Below are 19701 nucleotides of genomic sequence, written 5' to 3'. Positions count from 1 at the left end.
CTGGGAGTAGAAGCCAGGTCTCCCAATATCTACCTGCCATCCAACCTGCTTTTTACTTCCATTAAAGCGAATTGCTCCGTGTTGCCTACCATTGCAACATCAAGAGACTCGTTTATCAGAGCCGGAAGGAATCTTGAGTCATCCAGACCAACCTCCATGGTGGCTTGAGCTCCCTCCATCACTTCCCGCCAGGCTTGGACACCTCCATCACGTCTTTGGGGAGCTTTTTACGTGCATTTATATACACAACAGCACTTACCGAGTGCTATTATGCCCCAAGCACAAGAATCAGAACTAAAGATATTGCTTAACAGGGGACCCAGATATACCAACAGTAAGTTTGATAAACTATTACAGGTACCCTGGCAGGTCTCTATCAAGTATGAGGCACAATGCACGAAGCGGTCAGATCTTCTGAGGAGGGTCAGGTAACATTCTGCTGAACCTTACAGGAGAAAGGGGTAGATGGTGGGAAGGGAGCAGGAACATTAGGAGTCAAGGCCCTCTATGGGGATGCTTTCGCTTGGGTCTCTCAGAGGCATTCGAGCTACCTGGAATGGTTGGTGCTAATATGGCAAGAGGATGGCTCATCAGGGTTATCAAGAGATGAGTCTGGCAGGGCCTCACCCAGAGAGGAGGTGGGGAGCACAGGTTCAAGGGCTGGACTGCCAGTTTGAAGCCCACTTCTGCCCACTGCGGGTAACCTTACCTACTCTCTAGGCCTCCTTTCCTTAGCACAGAATGGGAGTAAGATGGGAGTGTGCACAGCAGTGCCTGGCACACAGCGGGCACCATGCATCAACTACGTTGTTAAGGGACTTGTGAGCCGTGTCAGGGCGTTTAGGCTGAGAGCAGTGGGAGCCCAGAAAGAGGTCTAAGCAGAGCCCGAAGGAATCCTGACAAGACAAGGTTCGGGATGAGCACTGTGCCTGATGCCAGCCCTGGAGGACCAGGTAAGTGTGATGAGGACTTGACATGAGGCAGCCCGATAGGGGTGGCGAGGAGGTGACTGGCTGGGGTGGGGCTGTGTACAGAGAGAGGCCCAGATTTCTGGTTTGAATGGCGGTGAGGAAATGAGATGGTTTTAGGGGAAGACGATGATTTGGGGTGTGCTGTGCCAGGGGTGCTTGTTAGAAAGGACTTTCTTGAGAATACGGTAAAAGAGCGACGTTTCTAGGAAGGGATGTTTTCTGGTTTTAAACATGTTACACCCTCCCCCAACCCCAGCCTTCCCTACCCCGCCCCACTCTCCGGACTCCCCTCCCTCCTCGTCCCACACACACACAACTGTCTTAACGTGGAGGCTGCAGTTCAGATTTAATTAAGTAGAGAGAACTTCAACAGCAGATTTACAGGACCTGACAGCCAGGCTTAGCCTAGGTCTGAGCTATAAATAGGACTCATCTGAGATCACCATGGGAAAACGTAGCCGGGGACCCACGGCTCCTCCCAGATACCACCATGCCCAGGTCCCGCTCTCTCCCACGGAACACAGGTGGGAGGGATCACAGACACACCAGTCAGGAGGGTCCCAGGCAGGCTGCCTGTCTGCAGGGGCTCTGGCTGACCCATGGCCTTGGGGCCTGCTATCCCCCCAGGAGGAGCCCACCTGCCCAAGCCATAGGCCGGGAGCCAGCACAGACGCAGGTCACAGTGAGAGGAGACGGGAGAGGCTCAGACACTGCTCACGACCACGGTGGCTGGGTGGGGCCCACAGGAATATTTTATGATAAACATATTCAGCTGGAAAACACAGAAGCCTGTCTGCTTCATCAGAGTATCAAGAGCGAGATGAAGGGACTGAGTTGGAAAGAAAGGGTTTTTCTTTCAGAGAATCCCTTTTTAAAGGGGGATTTCCCTTTTTCTGATGCACTGTCAGAATCAGAAGCATTTCTTTTTACCAAAATTAGCAGATGGCCGCAAATTTGCTTTTAAAGCTAGAAATCCTACATCACCAACTAGCGCTCTGCATGTTGTGTGTAATCACCGACCCGATTCTGCTCCGATTCCTCCTGTGGGGAACCCCAAGGGGAAAGCCGCACAGTCTCCGGGGTAACCCAGAGGCCCACGTTGATCACCCGTCACTCCTGTCCAGGAAAATGCCACAGTCCCGCTTCCCACCTGCTTTCATCACCAAACTCTTCAGGTTGGCACTGAAGGCCTTTGGCTCACAGCCTCCCCACATTTCCTGAGTCCCATTCCTTGTGAACACCTCCCATACCTGCCAATCATCCTGCCTTTGCCCATGCCCTTCCCTCTGCTTGAAACGCCCTCCCTCCCTTCTCAGTGAGTTCCTATTTTCTGTTCTAGGTCTAACTCCCCGTAATAGTTCCTCAGTCCTCTTGGGCCCTTCGTCTCTCCTGTCCTGCACACTGGGTCCTACCACCTCGCCTTTGCCCGTGCTAGTACCCCATCAGGAGCGCCTCCTGACCTCCCCCCACAGCCTCCCTTCCTTTCCAGGCTGGCTGAAGGCCCACCCCAACCAGGATGCTTTGTTTAACTGGCCTTTGCCCTCACAAATCATTTCCTCATTTTATTTGGATACGGTATGCAGGCACACTTGAATTTTCAGGCACATCTTTGAGGCTTTTCTCCCCTAAAAGGTATAAAGGTTCTTGAGTCAGAGAACTAGTGTTTCTGTTACCCCTTACGTCACCGAGCACACGCTCACTAACCACTGGTGTGACTTGACTGAGCCGCTGCCTACAAGGGCAGCCTGACCCAGGCTTCACTTTCTCCACAGGGAAACGGAGGGATGGGCCTGAAGTCCTTCCAGCTCAGGCACAACCTCAGGAGATCCCCGGTGCTAGGAGTTGGGCCTGGACTTTGGAATCACAGACTCTCAGGACTGGGAGTGTCCTCCAGAGTATTGCATTAAACCTCCAGCTGATTTTGGTGTCTCAGCTTACCCCCACGCCCTACCCCACCGTCCCTGCAGCAACCCTGATCTCTAGTCACCTGGAACCTTCCTTCCCCAGAAGAAGGAAAAAAAAAAAAGACCCCCAGACCATCTTGCTACTGGAAGACCCGAGCTGCATTAGCCCTGAGAGAGGCACCGAGGGGCACCCCGGAAGCTCAACCTAGGCTGGGAGGGGACATGGGAGGCTACTGCATAGCACAGTGGATCTGAAGGCTGCCAGTGCTCCTTCTGAAGCCAGCTCCCACCCAGCTGGGTCAACAGAGTTGAGATGGATGGCCTCCCGTGACAGTTCAGGGTGGCTATCAACTCTGTGGCACCATAATCATCGCAGTTCTTAATTCTTATTGTTTCTTCTTATTTTATTTCAAATCGGGGCACTTCAGAAAAATCAGGACACTGGTGCATTTTTTTGGTTTGTTTTATGGACTTTGCTGGACCTGCAGCTCTAGAAAAAAGTGGCAAGTGGCGTGAGTAATGACTGACTACCAGGGGTCCTCAAACTTTTTAAACAGGGGGCCAGTTCACTGTCCCTCAGACCATTGGAGGGCCGGACTATAGTTTTAAAAAAACTATGAACAAATTCCTATGCACACTGCACATATCTTATTTTGAAGTAAAAAAACAAAACGGCAAAAACACCCGCATGTGGCCCGCGGGCCGTAGTTTGAGGACGCCTGGACTAGCCTCTGGGCTGTGATATCTTGAAGAGCAAGAACCTGCATCTTCAACACCCAGGGGCCGATGGGGCGTTGACCAGTGTTTGTTGAACGGACTAACTCATCCTGCAGTGTGTGTGGCTCTGAGGTTATCTAGGCAGAGGTTCTGCGAGCGCCTGCCTTGTGCACACACACACCTGCACACTCATCTCCAGGCATTCACCTCGCCTCAGGTTCATCACCAGGCGCTTTAGTATGAGGCTCTTTGTATTTTACTGAGTGTTAAAAACAAAACAAACAAAAGCCACATGTAAAGCAGGTTTGAATTTGATGAAAAGCTCACTGGATACATTGCCCTTTAGAAAACATATTTCATAATTCAATCTCAGAAAGCAACTTTTTTTTTTTTTAACTCATCATGCTGCCATCTCATCTGTAATAAGAATAACATAATTTGGTTTTTCTTCTTCCTGCCTTGTCTCTAGCAAACGCATGGCTAAATATAATAATCAATTATGTTAACGTATTAGGCCTACTCCTTTTCTTGGTTGTTTTTTCCTCCAATTTTCCTATAGCCTTATCAGACACACTCTTTTTGGGAGACTATACCAAGTTCTTTTAACAGCCAGCAGGAACACACATAAATAACTACACACAGAGCTGGGGAACAACTGGCATCTGGAAAAGTCAGTGATGGATCTCAGTTTTCATTCAACTGACTTATTGGGTGTTTGCTCACAAGAAAATTTGTGATATTTTCTTTTAAGAAAAGACAAACTATACCTTTAACAGATTCAATTACTGTCACCTGTTTACTATGAAGTCAACATTTTCAACTTTTATCTTAAAAACAAAGAGACGTCTCCTAGGCTTGGGGCTTTGGTCATAGTGCTGATTGGGGGCTGTGGGACCTGGGGCTAGAGCCAGACCGTGACCTGGACAGAATTCTTGAGTTCAGAGAAGGGTGTTCAGAAGATGAGACTTACTCAGCGAGCCTGTGTTCTTCCAAGGTTCATTTCAGGAGCTAATGCACTGAGGGTGCCCTCGGGGGCTGGGCTGAGCTGAGCTAAGCTTTGCTGCGGGGGGCTGGGTGTGGAGAGGGCCCAGCCTCAGATCCCTGAGAAAGCCCAGCGAGGAGACAAGGCACAAACAAACAAAACGAATGCAACCAACGTGAAAGTCGGAGTCAGGCTCACCAAGAGGACCCCCTGGAGAAGTTATCCATGAAAACTCCCCCAGGACAGGTGGGGAGGGAGCAATTTTTACTCACCAAGGTCGTTGTTGCTCATCATGGCGTTGGAGGCCCGCAGCCGGGGCCCCTGCTGGGTAAAGTGGTAGCCGAATTTCAGAAGCGTTGTGTTTTTCTCCAACATGCTCACGATCTCCATTTCCACTTTGTTGCCCAGGGGCTGGCTCTTTGGTCAAGAAAGAACAACAGTCACCACTCATTCCATTTGCAAGGTACTTATTTCTTCTCTACCCACCAGAAACCCTGAGTGGTGGGCAGGGATTTTTATCCCCACCTCCCAGAGCAGGAAATGGAAGTCTGGAGCAGGTGAAAGGTCACAGCCGGGAGGAAATGAGCTGGGATTCGAACCCAGGCCACTGGACACCTACGATAGTCTTTCCACTGGCCCACAGCAGCATCCTAGAAGGACTGAGCAGAAGGACCTTCAAATCATCTAGTCCCAAGGAAATGTAAAAATCCTGCTGCCCGGGCTGTTCCCCGTATTAATTAATCCAGGATCACTGGGAGTGAGGCTCAGGTGTACGTGGCTTTTCAAACTCCTCAGGTGATTCCAATGTACAGCCAGGTTTGCTAATCAGTCATTTAGACTCATCTGCAATTTACAAATGAAGAATCTGAGGCTGAGAGAGGGAAAAGGATTTACCCAAAGTCACACAGGGGGTGGGAATGCCAGAGTCAGCTTCCTATAGCCTGTTATGTCCATTACCCCCAAAGCTATAGTGATCATCTGACAAAGATGAAAGAAAGGGAAAACCCTTTAAGATTTACTCTTAGAAACTTTTGAATATGCAATGTAGTATTCTTAACTCTAATAATGTAAGTCATGCTGTACATTACATCTCTATGACTTATTTATTTTATAGCTAGAAGTTTTCACTTTTTAAAAAATATATTTTTATTGATTTCAGAGAGGAAGAGAGAGAGAGAAACATCAATGATGAGAGCAAATCATTCACCGGCTGCCTCTCCCTACTGGGTATAGAGCCTGAAACCTAGGCACGTGCCCTGACCGGGAATCGAACCATGACCTCCCGGTTCATTCATCAATGCTCAACCACTGGGCCATGCCGGCAGGGTGAAGCTTTCACTTTTTGATCCCCTTCGCCCATTTCACCCACTGGACCCCATCCCTGGCAACTACCAATCTTTTCTCTGTATCTATGAGCTTGGTTGGGTTATAAGTGAGCTCATATGGTATTTGTCTTTGTCTGACTTATTTCACTTAGCATAAGGCTCTCAAGGTCCATCTATGTTGTTGCAAATGGCAAGATTTCATTCTTTTTTATGATTGAATAATATTCCATTGTGTACACACACACACACACACCCCTTTTTTATCCATTCATCCATTGATGGGTACTTAGGTTGCTTCCATGTGTTGGTATTGTCAATTGCAGTGAACCTGAGGGTACATGCTGTATCTTTTCGAATTAGTGTTAGTGTTTTCTCAGAAGTGGGATTGCTGGATCATATGGTAGTTTTATATTTTTTTCAGGAATCTCCATACTGTTTTCCATAGAGGCTGCATCAATTTACATTCCTACCAACAGTACACAAGGACTCCTTTTTCTCCATATCCTTGCCAGCCCATATGGTATTTCTTGTCATTTTGATGATAGCCATTCTACCCGGTGTGTGGCAATATCTCATTACAGTTTTGATATGTATTTCCCTGATGATTAATGATTTTGAGCATCTTTTCATGTACCCATTAGCCATCTGTAGGTCTTCTTTGGAAAAATGTCTATTCTGATATTCTGCCCATTTTAAAACTGGGCTGTTTATTCAACTTTAAATTTAAATAATTAAAATTAAATAAAATTTAAAATCCAGTTCCCCAGTTGCACTGGCCACAGGTCAAGTGTGCGATAGCCACCGGCTACCAAGTTGGTGCTGCAGATACGGAGCATTCCCATCATCACAGGAAGTTCTTGAGGAGATGCTGTCTTAGACTGTGAGCCCTTGGATGGCACAGAGGACCCAGGAGCTCTAGGTCAAGGTCACGGAATTGAATTGAATGGAGGAAACAGGAATGGGCTCGATGCATAGGAGGGCTGAGATAATACATCAGCCCAGCATCCAAAGAGACAAGCGTGGAACTGTGGTTGAAATCTTGACAGAGAACTCCTCCCAGGTTATTCTGAGTTCACCAGAGCTTGTCTGGGTTCAGATGGGGCTGAGCCGCTGATCAGGGCAAGCAGAGGGCCGCTGGTGAAATTCCGCCAGACTGTCTGGCAAGGCTCCTGAAAGGGCTGGGAAGAGCTCTGGCCTGTCCTCAGAGGACTCGGACCAGCCCTGCGCTCTGGCTGGCTTGGCCTGGCAGCCCATCCCCCCCCCCTTGTCCCCCTTTTGTAGCTGGAAGCCTGGCCTCCCCTTGCGGGCACTTGCTGGGAGAGCACTGAGCAAACTCGCAAACTCGCAAACTCACGATGGGCTAGTCCAGTGGTCGGCAAACTCATTAGTCAGCAGAGCCAAATATCAGCAGTACAACGATTGAAATTTCTTTTGAGAGCCAAATTTTTTAAACTTAAACTTCCTCTAACGCCATTTCTTCAAAATAGACTCGCCCAGGCCGTGGTATTTTGTGGAAGAGCCACACTCAAGGGGCCAAAGAGCCACATGTGGCTCGAGAGCCGCAGTTTGCCGACCCCTGGCCTAGTCTGAGAGAGCGCAGAAGCGCAGGTCCTCCCTGACTGGAGGGGCTGCCAGGGCTGCTTCTGCAAAGCTGGCCCTTGAGGTCGCTCAGTCCAGAGTACAGAGCACCCCAATGCAGACTGCCCCCATCCAACCTCCCTACATCCTGCGGAGGTGGGCTGGGCAGCAGGAACTAGCACCCCCGTCTTAGAGATGAGTACACTGAGCCCACCTATAGATGGAAGCTGGACTGTGCTCCCTCTGCTTACTGACAGAGCCAAGGCTTGACCTTGGCCTGGGGCTGGAAGGACTTCAGAGGACCCTGTAGGCCCACATTCTCAAACTCGCATCCGCTATCCCTGAGATTCACGCAGATGTCTCTGTGTGTGTGTGTGTGTGTGTGTGTGTGTGTGAGAGAGAGAGAGAGAGAGAGAGAGAGAGAGAGAGAGAGAGAGAAGATACAGGATTCTTTTAGATAATTGTGGCCAATCTTCCTGGCATGTTAATCTTGGACCAAAACCACTATTTTACATTAAGGAGTAAAATAGAAAATATGCAAGCATCTTAACAAGCTTTGTACTTGCTTCATTCTCAGGCCCTCCCCCTTTTCTCCAGGAACCCTGAGACTAGAAGGCCTCGATCATCTCAGAGATGAGAGAAGAGGCCATGGGGATGAGGTTAGGACTAAAACTCTGGTTCTTACTTACTTTTCACATACTTGTTAGTTAGTGATCATTGTATGTCATAAGCACCTTACATACGCTAACTAGGAACCTATGGAATATGTACTATTGTTGTACCTTTCATCTTACAGGTGAGGGACATGAAGAACAGAGGTATTAAGAAATTCCCGCAGAATCACAGAGCTAGGCAGGTGCAGACCAGGATTTGAATATGGGCGGTTTGCTCCCGTGTTGATCATTGTTTTCAGCTGCTAAATTCTGGGGGGTAATTTGTTACACAGCTATAGATAATTGCTGCACACACGTAATATTGAGCAAAAAAAAGCCAGATGTAAAAGAGTACATGCATGTGATCCCATTGATCTGACGGTTAAGAAGAGGCAAAACTCATCTCTGGTGAAAGAAAGCAGGATGTGATTGCATTAGGAGGGAATCGACTGGGAAGGGGCATGAGGGAGCCTGCTGGGCTGCTGGAGGCATTCTGTCTTGATCTTGGTGGGGATTTCACAGGTGAATACATGTATAAATCCACTGAGCTGTCCTTCTAAGACATATTTGCTTTACTATATATGTTACACTTCACTAAAAAAGTAAAGTTAAGTAAGAAAGGGAGGGAATAAGGGAAGAAAGAAAGGAGGTAAAAAGTTGTTCTTTGCATGAGCTAGAATCTCTCCCAGAAGTCGGTTCTCCCCACCCCACCTGTCCACCAAGAACTAAGTGTAACAAACGACAGAAATATCACCTCCCTTTGATTGAGAGAATACTACATGGTTGAAGGATCAACACATTAAATCCTCTCACTATGCTAGTAGGTTGAGTATCAGTATTATTCCCATTTTATAGATGAGGAAACTGAGCCATGGACACATTAAGTGACTTCCCCGAGTTGCACAGCAAGAACAGAAGGGGGCCTTGATCCTTTGTTTGATTTTAAGTGTCAGGGATCTGAAGACAGGTCATCTTTTGGGTCAGGCTGTCTCTTGTCTGGGAAGCTCCTGGTTTTTCAGGACAGAGTGTAGTGGCAACCTGACACGGAGCGAGACGGTGGTTGTCACAAATCTTTAGTCTAATTCACTCTGACCTGGGTAGGAAAAGGGTTTCTCTTCACCATGTATCTTTTCTCTCACTTCCACTAATTTTATCTCATTTTTCCCTGAGAAGTGAGGTCAGTAAAGGAACACAATTGGCATGTGGGTGAAGGAACAGTGACACAGGCCTGTCCTCTCACTGAAGTTGGATTACTTAGTTAATTCCAGGCAGAATTACTTCAAATCACAGTGAAAATACAGACGTGAAAATGATGCACAGACCCAGAGCTGCTGCTTCGGAGGTAAATGGATAAGGAACAACACAGAGAACACAGTTAGTCAACAAGTCTTGCTCTTTTGGTTTTCAAGTGTTCTTCTCACGCCTTGCAAAACCAGAAGTATATTCAGTCTCACTCAGCATGGTTAGCCAGCTGACATAAGTGTGTCATCTAAAAGTAAGGGGTGTCGCCGTGTGTGAAACCCTTCAGGATTCTGTTCCAGTGTAGCTTTTATTTTCTTTCTAAACTTATTTTCATTAGGAAAATAATCCAATCTGGGGAAAACAAGAAAACACAATCCACTTGCTTTTTTTTTTTTTTTCAAAATATTAAGCACATCCTCACTGTCAAACATTGGAATGAAATGTGATAAATCCAGCCAATACCCCGGACCTTGCACTTGTCTTCATTTGGGGAGGGGGTCGTGTTTCAGGTGTTGTCTGCTCAGAGGGGCAGGGAGAGCGCCTTGGGCCCTCAGGGTCCTGGGAAGGGCCTGCTGGAGGGAGCCCAGTCAGGAGCGAGGAGGGTGACTTGAGAGGCCCAGAGAACCCCCATTTGGGTATGACCTGCTGGGAGTAGACGGGGCCTGCAGACACCCCATCTGCAGGGTCTCCCCTGTCCATCCAGACAGGCAGCCTGTCTGACAGGCAGGACCTCTCCGCTCCAACCCAGCTCCGACTCTGACTTGATCTATGACTTCGGGCAAGTCTCATCCCTTCTCTGACCCTCAGTTTCCCCGCCTGTAAAAGGAGGGCAGGACTGCCACTTTCTCAGCGTCCTCAGCTCCGGTCAGCGCCCCTCTGCCCCCTCCCACGCTCACTGCCTTCCCAGCCCCTCCAGCCCTCACTGCTGGCTCTGGGCAACTTCACGCAGCAGCAGAGCGGAGTCTGGAGATAAAGGAAGACTGGCCGAGTAAACAAAGAGCCTCAGAGTCCTGGTTCCAGAATTTGTGTCCTGAGCCGGCCCGGGAGGCTCCTGTCACCGGGTAGAAGGCCCCACGTCCCTTTCCTTGGCCATATAAGGAGAGAGGAGAGCAGCGACTCACTGACACAGGTTACAGGCACAAGGGCTGAGGAGAAGGCTGCCGCCTCTGAAGGCCTCGGGGACTAAACAAGAACGAGGAATAAATCGCATGCCACTCACCACCTCCTTTTGGTCACGCTCCCCAGAAGCCTAGGGGCCGGGGCACCTGATGAGAGGCAGTCGCCATGCCCAGACCTCCTAACGCACTGTGAGAGGCATGGGTGGCCTTCCCTAGAGCCTGGGTGGCAGAGCCCCCTCCCCGTGACAGGCCTCCTCCCAGTCCTCCTCCTCCCCTGCCGGATCCCACTCAGTCTCCAGACTCCAGCATATGGGAGCCCTTCCTCCAGGTGCCCTCATCCAGGAGGTCATCCCACCCCCTCTGGTCTCCCAGGCCCAGATGCCCTCTTCCCGCTCCCATCCAGCAGGGAACCATGTTCCCCGAGCACAACTTTGGTGCACAGGGCAGTCTACCACCCACCTTCCCTCCGCATTCCTTCAGAGCCCCTTGGACTCCCAACTCCCTGTCTGTCCTTCCTCCTGGGGTACCATTCATCACGTTTGGATGGGCTCCTTCACTCTCCCTCTCCTTCTCTTTGTTTGTGTGACTCCTGCACCTGAGATGCCATGGCCTCACTTCACATTCTGAGATACTGTCCACCCTAAGGTTTATCTCAAACTTCACCTCCTCCAAGAAGCCCTCCCTGATGCCTGCTCCTGGCTGAGACTGCCCACTCCGGTGGACGGCAGGGCCCAGTCTGTGGCCTGCTGGAGTGCCTCACCTAATGGTCATTCCTGCTCTATGCTTCCTATGCAGCACAGAATCCCTGGAGGGCAGCATGAGAGCCTCATTCACACAGTGCCCAGCACTGCTCTGGGGTGCAGCCAGCACTCACCAAATGCTGACAGAAACCAAAAATGAGGCTCCCAGGCTGTGGGGGTAGGTGTGAGAATGCTCTGGCCTCACACCAAAGGAATGGACAGCTGAGAAAAGCCAAGCGAGGGCCATGTGAAACTACAGTAGCGTTCAAGAGCCCAGACAGGCACAGCTCATACCCTTTGGAGTCGCCTAGACCTGGGTTCTAATCTTGCTTCTGCCACTTACTTACTGTGTGACCTTGGGCAGGTCACAAAGCCTGCATGGGCCTCAGTTTCCTCATCTACAACACCCACTCACAGTCTGTGTGAGCATTACATGATGTAATGGATTTGAGGCACCTGCTCAGGAAATTAACTCTGAATAATGTGTGAACTCCCTAGATTGCCTCTAGAGTAATTACAGAAGTTATTGACCACACTAGTGGCCCGGTGCACAAAATTTGCACACATTGAAAGGGAATTAATTAGAGGAAATACTTTAATATTGCTATTTGCCCTTTCTGTATAATAGACGTGTCAGAGATGAAAGTTAGTAAAGTGTATATAAAAATCTTCCTCCTGTCAGAGTCTGGGGTGTGCCGCAGGACCCAGAGTCAAGTCCCTGCCCACCCGCATGCGCCTCGAAATCGCGCGAGACCCAGACCTGGCCGGCCCCACCCCCGTCAAGCCCCACCGAGCAGAGGGCACAGCCTCAGGTCCCTGTCAAGCCTCGTCGGGCCGGGGATGCAGCCTCAGGTCCCCTGGTGCACACCGGGCAGGGGGCGCAGCTTCAGGTCCCCTGGCACATGCTGGGTGGGGGGCACAGCCTCAGGTCCCCCACTGCACCCTCAGGTCCCCCGGCCCGGCGCCAGGGTGGGGGGCATGGCCTCAGGTCCCTCTGGCCTGGGGTGAAGGGCATGGCCTGAGGTCTCCTGGCCCAGCACCGGGGTGGAGGATGTGCCTTGAGGTCCCCCGTCAAGCCCTGCTGGGAGGGGGGCACGGCCTGAGATCCCCTCACAGACTCAGGTCCCCTGCCCCAGCCCGGCGCCATGCAGCCTCAGGTCCCTGCTGATTGCTTGTTACAGGAATTCCACCTCCACTGTGGGCACAGCCATCTTGTGATGGTGTTATGGTGTGTGGGTCAATTTGCATATTACCTCTTTATTATTTAGGTTTAATCTGTCATCTCCTCAGAAGTGGAGATTTTATTACCCCATTTACAAGGGAGGTAGTGAGGCTCAGGGAAGTGAACCAGGTGAGGGTGATGCTCCATCTCTGGGCTCTGGGGGAATAGTAGTGAGAAGGAAGGTGGGCAGCTCACTCCCTGGCAGCTGCCATCACAGTGCCCTGAGGCCAGTGGTCTGGGCCCTCTTTGGCCAGCATTCTGCCCCAGGTGTCAGTTTTCAGCTGACGCTGGGTAGACCCTGACTCCTTGCACAGCTAGGCTTGAAGTCACATGACCAGCTGATCCCGGGCCTGGCTCAGAGCTGCTGCCAAGCCTGCTGCATGCCTCCGTTCCATCTGCTGTGCCCCTCCTGCCTCCAATAAGCAGGGTCAGCAATGGCAGCAGCCAGGCCACGGCACGTGAGAGAGGCAAGGAGTCCAATGCAGCAGATTCACATGCCAGGGCTCACGCGGCCGTTTCACATGAGTTAGAGAAAAGGACCCTCTCTGCGGAACAAAGCCCCACCCCGAGTCTCGGAGAGCAGAATGCGGGTTAGACTCCGACCTCTGCCTGCTCATGGTGCGGTGAACACGCACAGCTATCCAGGGCAGCCCTGCTTACCAGGCACCGCTGCGGGCCAGGTTCTGAGCTCGGCCCTGAGATGGCGACGACACAGACACAGCACCAGCCTCTGAGAACCTCACAGGGAAGCCAACGTCCTAGGACAGTGGTCGGCAAACTTATTAGTCAACCGAGCCAAATATCAACAGTATAATGATTGAAATTTCTTTTGAGAGCCAAATTTTTTAAACTTAAACTTCTTTTAATGCCACTTCTTCAAAATAGACTCGCCCAGGGCGTGGTATTTTGTGGAAGAGCCACACGCAAGGGGCCAAAGAGCCGCATGTGGCTCGCAAGCCGCAGTTTGCTGACCACGGTCCTAGGAGAACACTGGCGGGGAGCACCCACCTCGCTCTGGGGGCCCAATTTCCAGTGTAAACATTCCTGCTAGGGGGGGTTTCAAGGTTCCGAGGTGCTATCGCTGAAGGGGATTTGGGGAGAGATGTGCAGTCAGCTCTGGCACGCTGGGTCCAGCTGGCTCCAGAACCCCAGTGGGAGAGGAAGGGGCTGCAGCTGAATCCAGAGGGAGAGGCGCTCTCCAGGCAGAGACGCGGTGGGGGCAGGGAGGACCCTCCAATGGGGAGAAAAGCAGGAGCGAAGACGTGCAGGTTGGAAAGTAAGCAGGGAGCACACTGTGAAGAGCTCTGAAGGGGTTCTGATGGACAAGGGCCCACGGAATCTTCTGGAACCTGGTGCTATTTCAGTTCTTGGCCTGGACAGGGGTCACCAGCGCGGTGTGATTTGTTCAACTGCGCGTTTAAGTTTCACGCACTTTTCTGTTTGTTTGAACCGGTTTACAATCGAGATAAATGTCTCCTTCAGGGAGAACCACTACTTATAATTGCTGTACTTCCTTCCCATCTTTCTCCTATGCACACATTTGTATGACCAGAAAGCAAACATTTTCATGTAGAAAACACAAGCTCCCTATCCACACACCATGAAGAAGACAGTGTGAGAGTGTTTTAACACGTAATGGATGGAGGGTGGGTTTTGGAGTCACCGAGTCCTGGATTCAAATCCTGGCTCCTAAAACATGAACGTGGTGGCCCTGAGCATGTTGCTTGCCTGAGCCTCTCTGAACTGTTTTCTCTTCTGCAAAGTGGGAGGGAGAGTACCCACCACCTGCAGGGAGGTTGGGAAAATCAGAGATGCTGTGTGTCAGGTGCATGGCACGGAGCCTGGCCCACAATGGACCCTCAACACATGTAACACATAAGATATCCAACCTGTAAGATATGGTTATTAGCTCTGTTTTCAAAGTCAGAACTGAAAGAGTTGCCCTGAAAATAAATGATTGAATCACAGAAGTCATAGAGAAACGATAACCCCATAAGGATAAAAACAAACCAGAATTTACCCAAAGAGTAACTTCGATGGTAAGGAGACTCAAAAACCCATTGAGTGTGGGGCGGGGGTGATGGAAGGAAATGGGATATTTAGCCTGGAGAGGAAGATTCCAATGGTTTATAAGATCTGTGCAACAGATGTGTCCTGTGTGTAGCACAGAATAGAATTAAGCCCAACAAACAGGACTTACTAGTAAAGGGAGCTAATTTCTATGGGAGCTAAGAAAGGGTAGCCGGGTAAGGAGTGAGCTCCCCGTCACTAGGGGAACACAAGCGAAAGCTGCCAGAGCCCTTGGTGGGAATGGAGAAGGAGGATGAGCGTGGTGGAGGTCCCCTGAAGCTGGGCTCCGTAGCTTTTATAATCAGCAGCTCCTGCTCCCTCCAGCAGCATGGAGGAAAGCGCAGGACGGCGAGCGTCCTGTGGCGAAGGACTCGAGGAGACCCTTGCTCAGCTTACCTGGTTATCGATTTTCAGTTCCACCAGGGAAGTGTTGTATGGAAGAGCTTCCACCAGGCGCAGGATCCCGGCTCCGGAAATGAAGTTGGATTCCACATTCAGGGTCTTCAGCACCTTGTTCTCCTTGAGCATCTCCGCAAGGGCCTTGGGCCACGGGAGAAAAGCCAGGGTTACCTGTGCGTCGCCTTGAGCAAGGCTGGCGCCCCTCTTGGGTAAAACCTAAACCATCGAGGGAAACTTGCCAGGAGCAAGAGCCCCTAGTACACTTCTGCTGTTCAAGCTAGGGACCAGGCTCGCCACACTCCCTTCACCAAGCACAGTCTCTCCTCCCCTCCACCCTGCCATGGCTCCCAAACCCCTCCCGGAGCCTCTACTGGAGGCAGGTTCTCCTCTCCCCTTCAGCCTCAGCTCTCGCTGCTCCCTTATGGCAGGGCCACTCCCAGGCCCCCGTGCACACCCAGCGCTCTCCCACTGTGTAGCCTTTGCTCATCCTGTCCTTGCCGACTGGAATGCCCTTTCCCTTCTGCTTCACTCATCCAAACCCTCCCCGTCCTTCAAGGCCATTTTCAATGCCCCCTTCTCGAGAGGGGCCTTCCTGACACAGCCAGCTCGCTGTGGCCTGTCTTATTGAACCTCATGGACTTTATCCACAATCCTTCGTGGCACTGCTATTCCCTGGTTTAGATTGTTTTTATACTGATGTTGTCTCTGCCATTACACTTTCTACCCTCTGGGGGCTGAGAAATCACTGCATTCATCCCATAGTGCTCAGCACGGAACAGGTCCTCATCACTGTCCACTGAGCGACTGGTGGAGTCCAGGCCTCCCCAAATATTCTCACTGTCTCTTCTATTTCCCTGTTGGGATTCCATGGAGCCGCTGTTCCCTGGGTCTGAGCGGCAGAGAGCAGAGAGGGTAGCCTGGGAACCACCCACTGGGCTCAGGTAGCCCCAGCACGTGTGGGCGGAGTTCGGCCTGGGGCAGCGCCTCTGGAGGAAATGAAGTAATTAGCGGCTGGCGGAAACAGTGTGTCTCAGAGGAAAGGAGACACCAACCAGCAGCTGACAGGCCAGGATATACAACCCGTGGGCCTGGCTGTCTGCAATGGCGACCTGAGCCAGGAGTGCCCTTCCCACCGCCCCTGCTTGCTGAGACCCCACGCAAGGCTCACTCGCAGGAAGCCTTCCTTATTGAGACCATCACTCCCCCCGCTCAGCTCGCCCTGCTGTGCACCCCCAGGGCGCATGTCAGCTTTCTCTGTGACCCTCCTGAGGGGAGGGACCCAGTCTGGGTTCTCTCCCAGCATCCCCCTTGCCTGGGCCTGCCAATCAAAATATTTAATAACCACAGGCAAGTCCACAGGCTGATCCGAGTGGACACGCTGATGGCTGAGCAGGTGCCGGAGGCACTGCCATGCCAGGTGTCAGCTCTGTTTGCTGGACCAGAGTGAAGAAATTGGGGGTCAGGGGTGGGTGGGAGAAGAGCTGGGGTGGGCGGTGGGGGTACATACAGAGCGGCCTGATTTACCAGCCGGCCCAGAGCATCCCAGTATCCAGAGTGGGTATACTGGTGCGGACGGGCTGACATCCGCCTTTGTGTTGAATGTGTAAAAAGAAAAAATTGAAGGCTACTTTATAATAAATACAATTTCATTTGAACCACAGTATTTTTAAGATATATAAAAAAAAAAACACCCAATGAATAAAATTGGTCATCAGGACCCACTGAGGAAGACAATGATTTTAAAGATGGAGAAACCGAGGTGCAGTGTGGGGCAGGCCCTTGTCCAAACCATGCTGAATGCAGCGATCCAGCTGTAGGGCCCACGTGAGTTGCATTTAAATCTCAGCTCCCCCTTCCACTTGCTCTGCAACTTTGGACAAAGCAAGTTTCCTGAGCTCCCTGCACCCCAGGTTCTTCATCTGCAGAGTGGGGAGGCCTGCCCTTCCGGGACCAGGGGTGCTGGTGGAGATGAATGAGGATAACGTACTGGTGGTGCCTGGGAACCCACCATTCTGCCCACGTCCTCTCCTGGCTCTCGCCCAGTGCCCCTCACCACACCACGCGAGGTTCTTCCTCAGTGGGAGATGGCCAGTCCCGAGGCCACAAGAACCAACCCTCCTGTGTATGTGCCACCCACCCTCCAGGCAGCAGAAGAGAAAGGTACATACATAGGCCACGGGGTCATTGCTCCGCGTCCCCACGATGCTGAACTTCTTCACATACGAGTTGCCTTTCAGGGCTTCTGCGTACGCCTTGAGGGTGGGAACGGGGATATTCTGCAGAGAGAAAGGCAGCAGTGACCAGCGGCCCCTGCCAGCGGCAGGCTGGGCAGGCAGATGGGTGCACCTACGTGCAGCCTGATTTATAGCAAATCTCTGACCCAAAAGCTAACTGGGCAAAGGATTCCGGTTTAGCTCCACGTAGCTGGGATTTGGGGAGAACCTTCTCGAAACAGATGGACAGAAACCCTTCCTGGAAGTTCAGACAGGGCCCACCCGTACCTCTGTGTGCACAGAGACCAGAGGAGGAGGAAAAAGCAAGGCAGTGGGTGCGGAGGAGTGTGGGGCCAAGAACTCGGGCCTGGGCTGCGGGGTGGGCAGGAGCTTGGCCTCCGCCCCAGCACGTGGCAATGTTTCCGGTTTGCTCGGTGACTCTGGGAGGGCTCTTCCCTTCTCTGGGCCTGATTCTGGAAAACGTGTGTGTGTGTGTGTGTGTGTGTGTGTGTTGGGGGGGAGGGCGGGGGGTGCCCTAGATAATCTTTAAGAGAAATCTGTCCCAGAGGTCTCAGCCCTGACGTACAACAGAGGTTCCTGGGAACTTTTACAAAATGCTGAAGCTCGGGCCTGCTCCAGACCAATAAAATTAGAAACTGGGAGGGGGGTGGGTCTGGCATATACATATATTTTTTTATTTCCGCAGGTGAAATACACTGATCTAGTCCAGCTGCCTGATGTGCAGAGGGGAGAATGAGGCCTGGGGAGGCCGAGCCCTTGCGGAGGCCCCACAGTGAAGGGGCGGGGTCCCACCCCATGCCCTCTGAGCCGCCATCCACTCCAGGATGCACAGATCTGAACCGGGCCAGTGTCTCCCTCTCGGCACATGGCAGGCATTGGAGGCCCTGGCTGTGTCTTAATGGATCTCTCATTTCAGAGCGTCACTTTAGCTCCCATGGGAACAGAGCCTGGGAGGCAGGTGGGGGAGAACACTCCGGACGCAGGTTTCCAATCTGATTGTGCCGCGGGGCTGGCAGTCACTTAAAAGAAAGTGGAGAAGAAAGGAAAGAGGAGCCCGGAGTGAGGGGCCTGCTTCGTGTCTTGCTGCCACCCCCTCCCGGAACCAATCCTCCTGGCCGCCGGGCTGAGCAGGTGGGCGGGCAGCTGGGCTGCTTCTGAATTTCCCCTGCAGCCTGTCCAGCACAGGGCTGCCTGTCCATCTGTCCCTCCTGTGCCCGTGGGGGTCACACGGGAAACGCCTGGAGAGAGATGGCTGACAGCGTGGCGTACGGCTTCAGACCTCTGGGCCCACAGCCCCCTCTCCGCTGCAGAACGAGGCTGAAGGGAGCATGACACAGCGCAGCGGTGGTTCCGGGCGGCGCCTCCCAGGCTGGGGGACCCCGCGGGCCTGGTGGGCACCGGGCTTTTCCAGCCGTGGAGCCTGCGCAGCCAAGTGTGTGTGGCTCACGATTTTCTCTCAGAGAGGCTCTGTTTTGAGTAACAGGGCGGGTTTCCCGAGCGGCAGCTGGGTTGGTCTGGGGTGAACATCTGGGCCCGATGTCAGTCCTCGGAAACAAACCAGGGCCGCGGGATGTGCTCGTCTGCACTGTCCACACCCCCTGACCCCCGCCCAAGGTTTTGCCCCTATTCCTGACCCGGAGGGGCCCGGAGCCCACACAGGCCCGCCCTCTCTGTGCTGCGAAGCCGGCTGTGGGCATCACGGTGACACCAGGCCATAGCTGCCCCCTCAGGTGCCGTGGGAAGATGGGGACTCACCCGGATGTTGTTGAGGTTCACCTCTTCAAGCTTCGGGTCGTTGCTCTTTATCCGCTCCAGCGTTTCCTCCACGTCGGTGGAGTTTGGTTCCTCGTCGGGCACAGGCTTGTACTGTGTCGGTTTAATCACACCTAGAGTGACCCATGAAAGGGGGGTGTCTGACAGAGACACAGGGGTCACCTTCCCTCCACACGAGCATGCCCAGGAGGAAGCAGAGTTCAGGGACAGGTGGAGGGGGTGGGCCCTGCTTGGATTGTCTTTAATGTCCGGCAAGAAGTGGGTGGGTGACTTCCTTAAAACTCTCTGCACCTCGGGGTCCTCGCCTTGTAGCCTGTGAACAGGGGCTCTTGTGGGGATGAAAGGAAGCCTGGGTGGGAGAGACATATATATAAGCCTTACGGGGGGTGTGTGTTCGTGGTTCTCTGGGCACCCCCATTTCTCTCTGGGTCCAAACGCCAGCTTGGAACAAGGTGCCGGGGCAATGAAGACAGTGCAATATTGGCACAGGAAGAGACAAAACGGACTCGTGGAACAGGAGAGGCGCCCGAGACAGACAGACGCACGTGGACGCACGGAAGTGTAGGATCAAGGTGGAGTCCCACACCAGCGGTGGGAAGACGCTGTGCAAATACATTACGGTGTTGGGACAATGAGGTATCCATTGAAAAATGGAAATCTGATCTCGCCTCGCACCGCACACAAACAGGAACTCCAGGTGGATTAGGAAGTTGCATAGAAGAAGTGAACCTCTACAACTTTTAGAAGGAAGTACAGGAGGATAGTTTAATAAC

At 52.1% G+C, this 19701-nt stretch overlaps 1 protein-coding gene across 2 annotated transcripts in view; it reads right to left on the bottom strand.

Annotated features, from left to right (window-relative positions):
- Positions 1-19701, bottom strand: part of TMOD1 (tropomodulin 1) — a 74748-nt gene that overhangs the window by 3557 nt on the left and 51490 nt on the right. For both annotated transcript variants that reach the window (XM_054727110.1, XM_054727109.1), the window contains exons 6-9: positions 18911-19041; positions 17090-17197; positions 14919-15062; positions 4847-4991 (exon numbers count right to left, since the gene is read on the bottom strand). In XM_054727110.1, coding sequence (XP_054583085.1) covers positions 4847-4991; positions 14919-15062; positions 17090-17197; positions 18911-19041 — 528 coding nt within the window. The remainder of the gene's footprint in view (positions 1-4846; positions 4992-14918; positions 15063-17089; positions 17198-18910; positions 19042-19701) is intronic.

This window comes from Eptesicus fuscus, chromosome 15 (assembly GCF_027574615.1).
Source record: "Eptesicus fuscus isolate TK198812 chromosome 15, DD_ASM_mEF_20220401, whole genome shotgun sequence".
NCBI classification, from domain to species: domain Eukaryota; kingdom Metazoa; phylum Chordata; class Mammalia; order Chiroptera; family Vespertilionidae; genus Eptesicus; species Eptesicus fuscus.
Note: the sequence above shows the minus strand (reverse complement) of the source record. Positions and strands in the feature narration are given on the sequence as shown.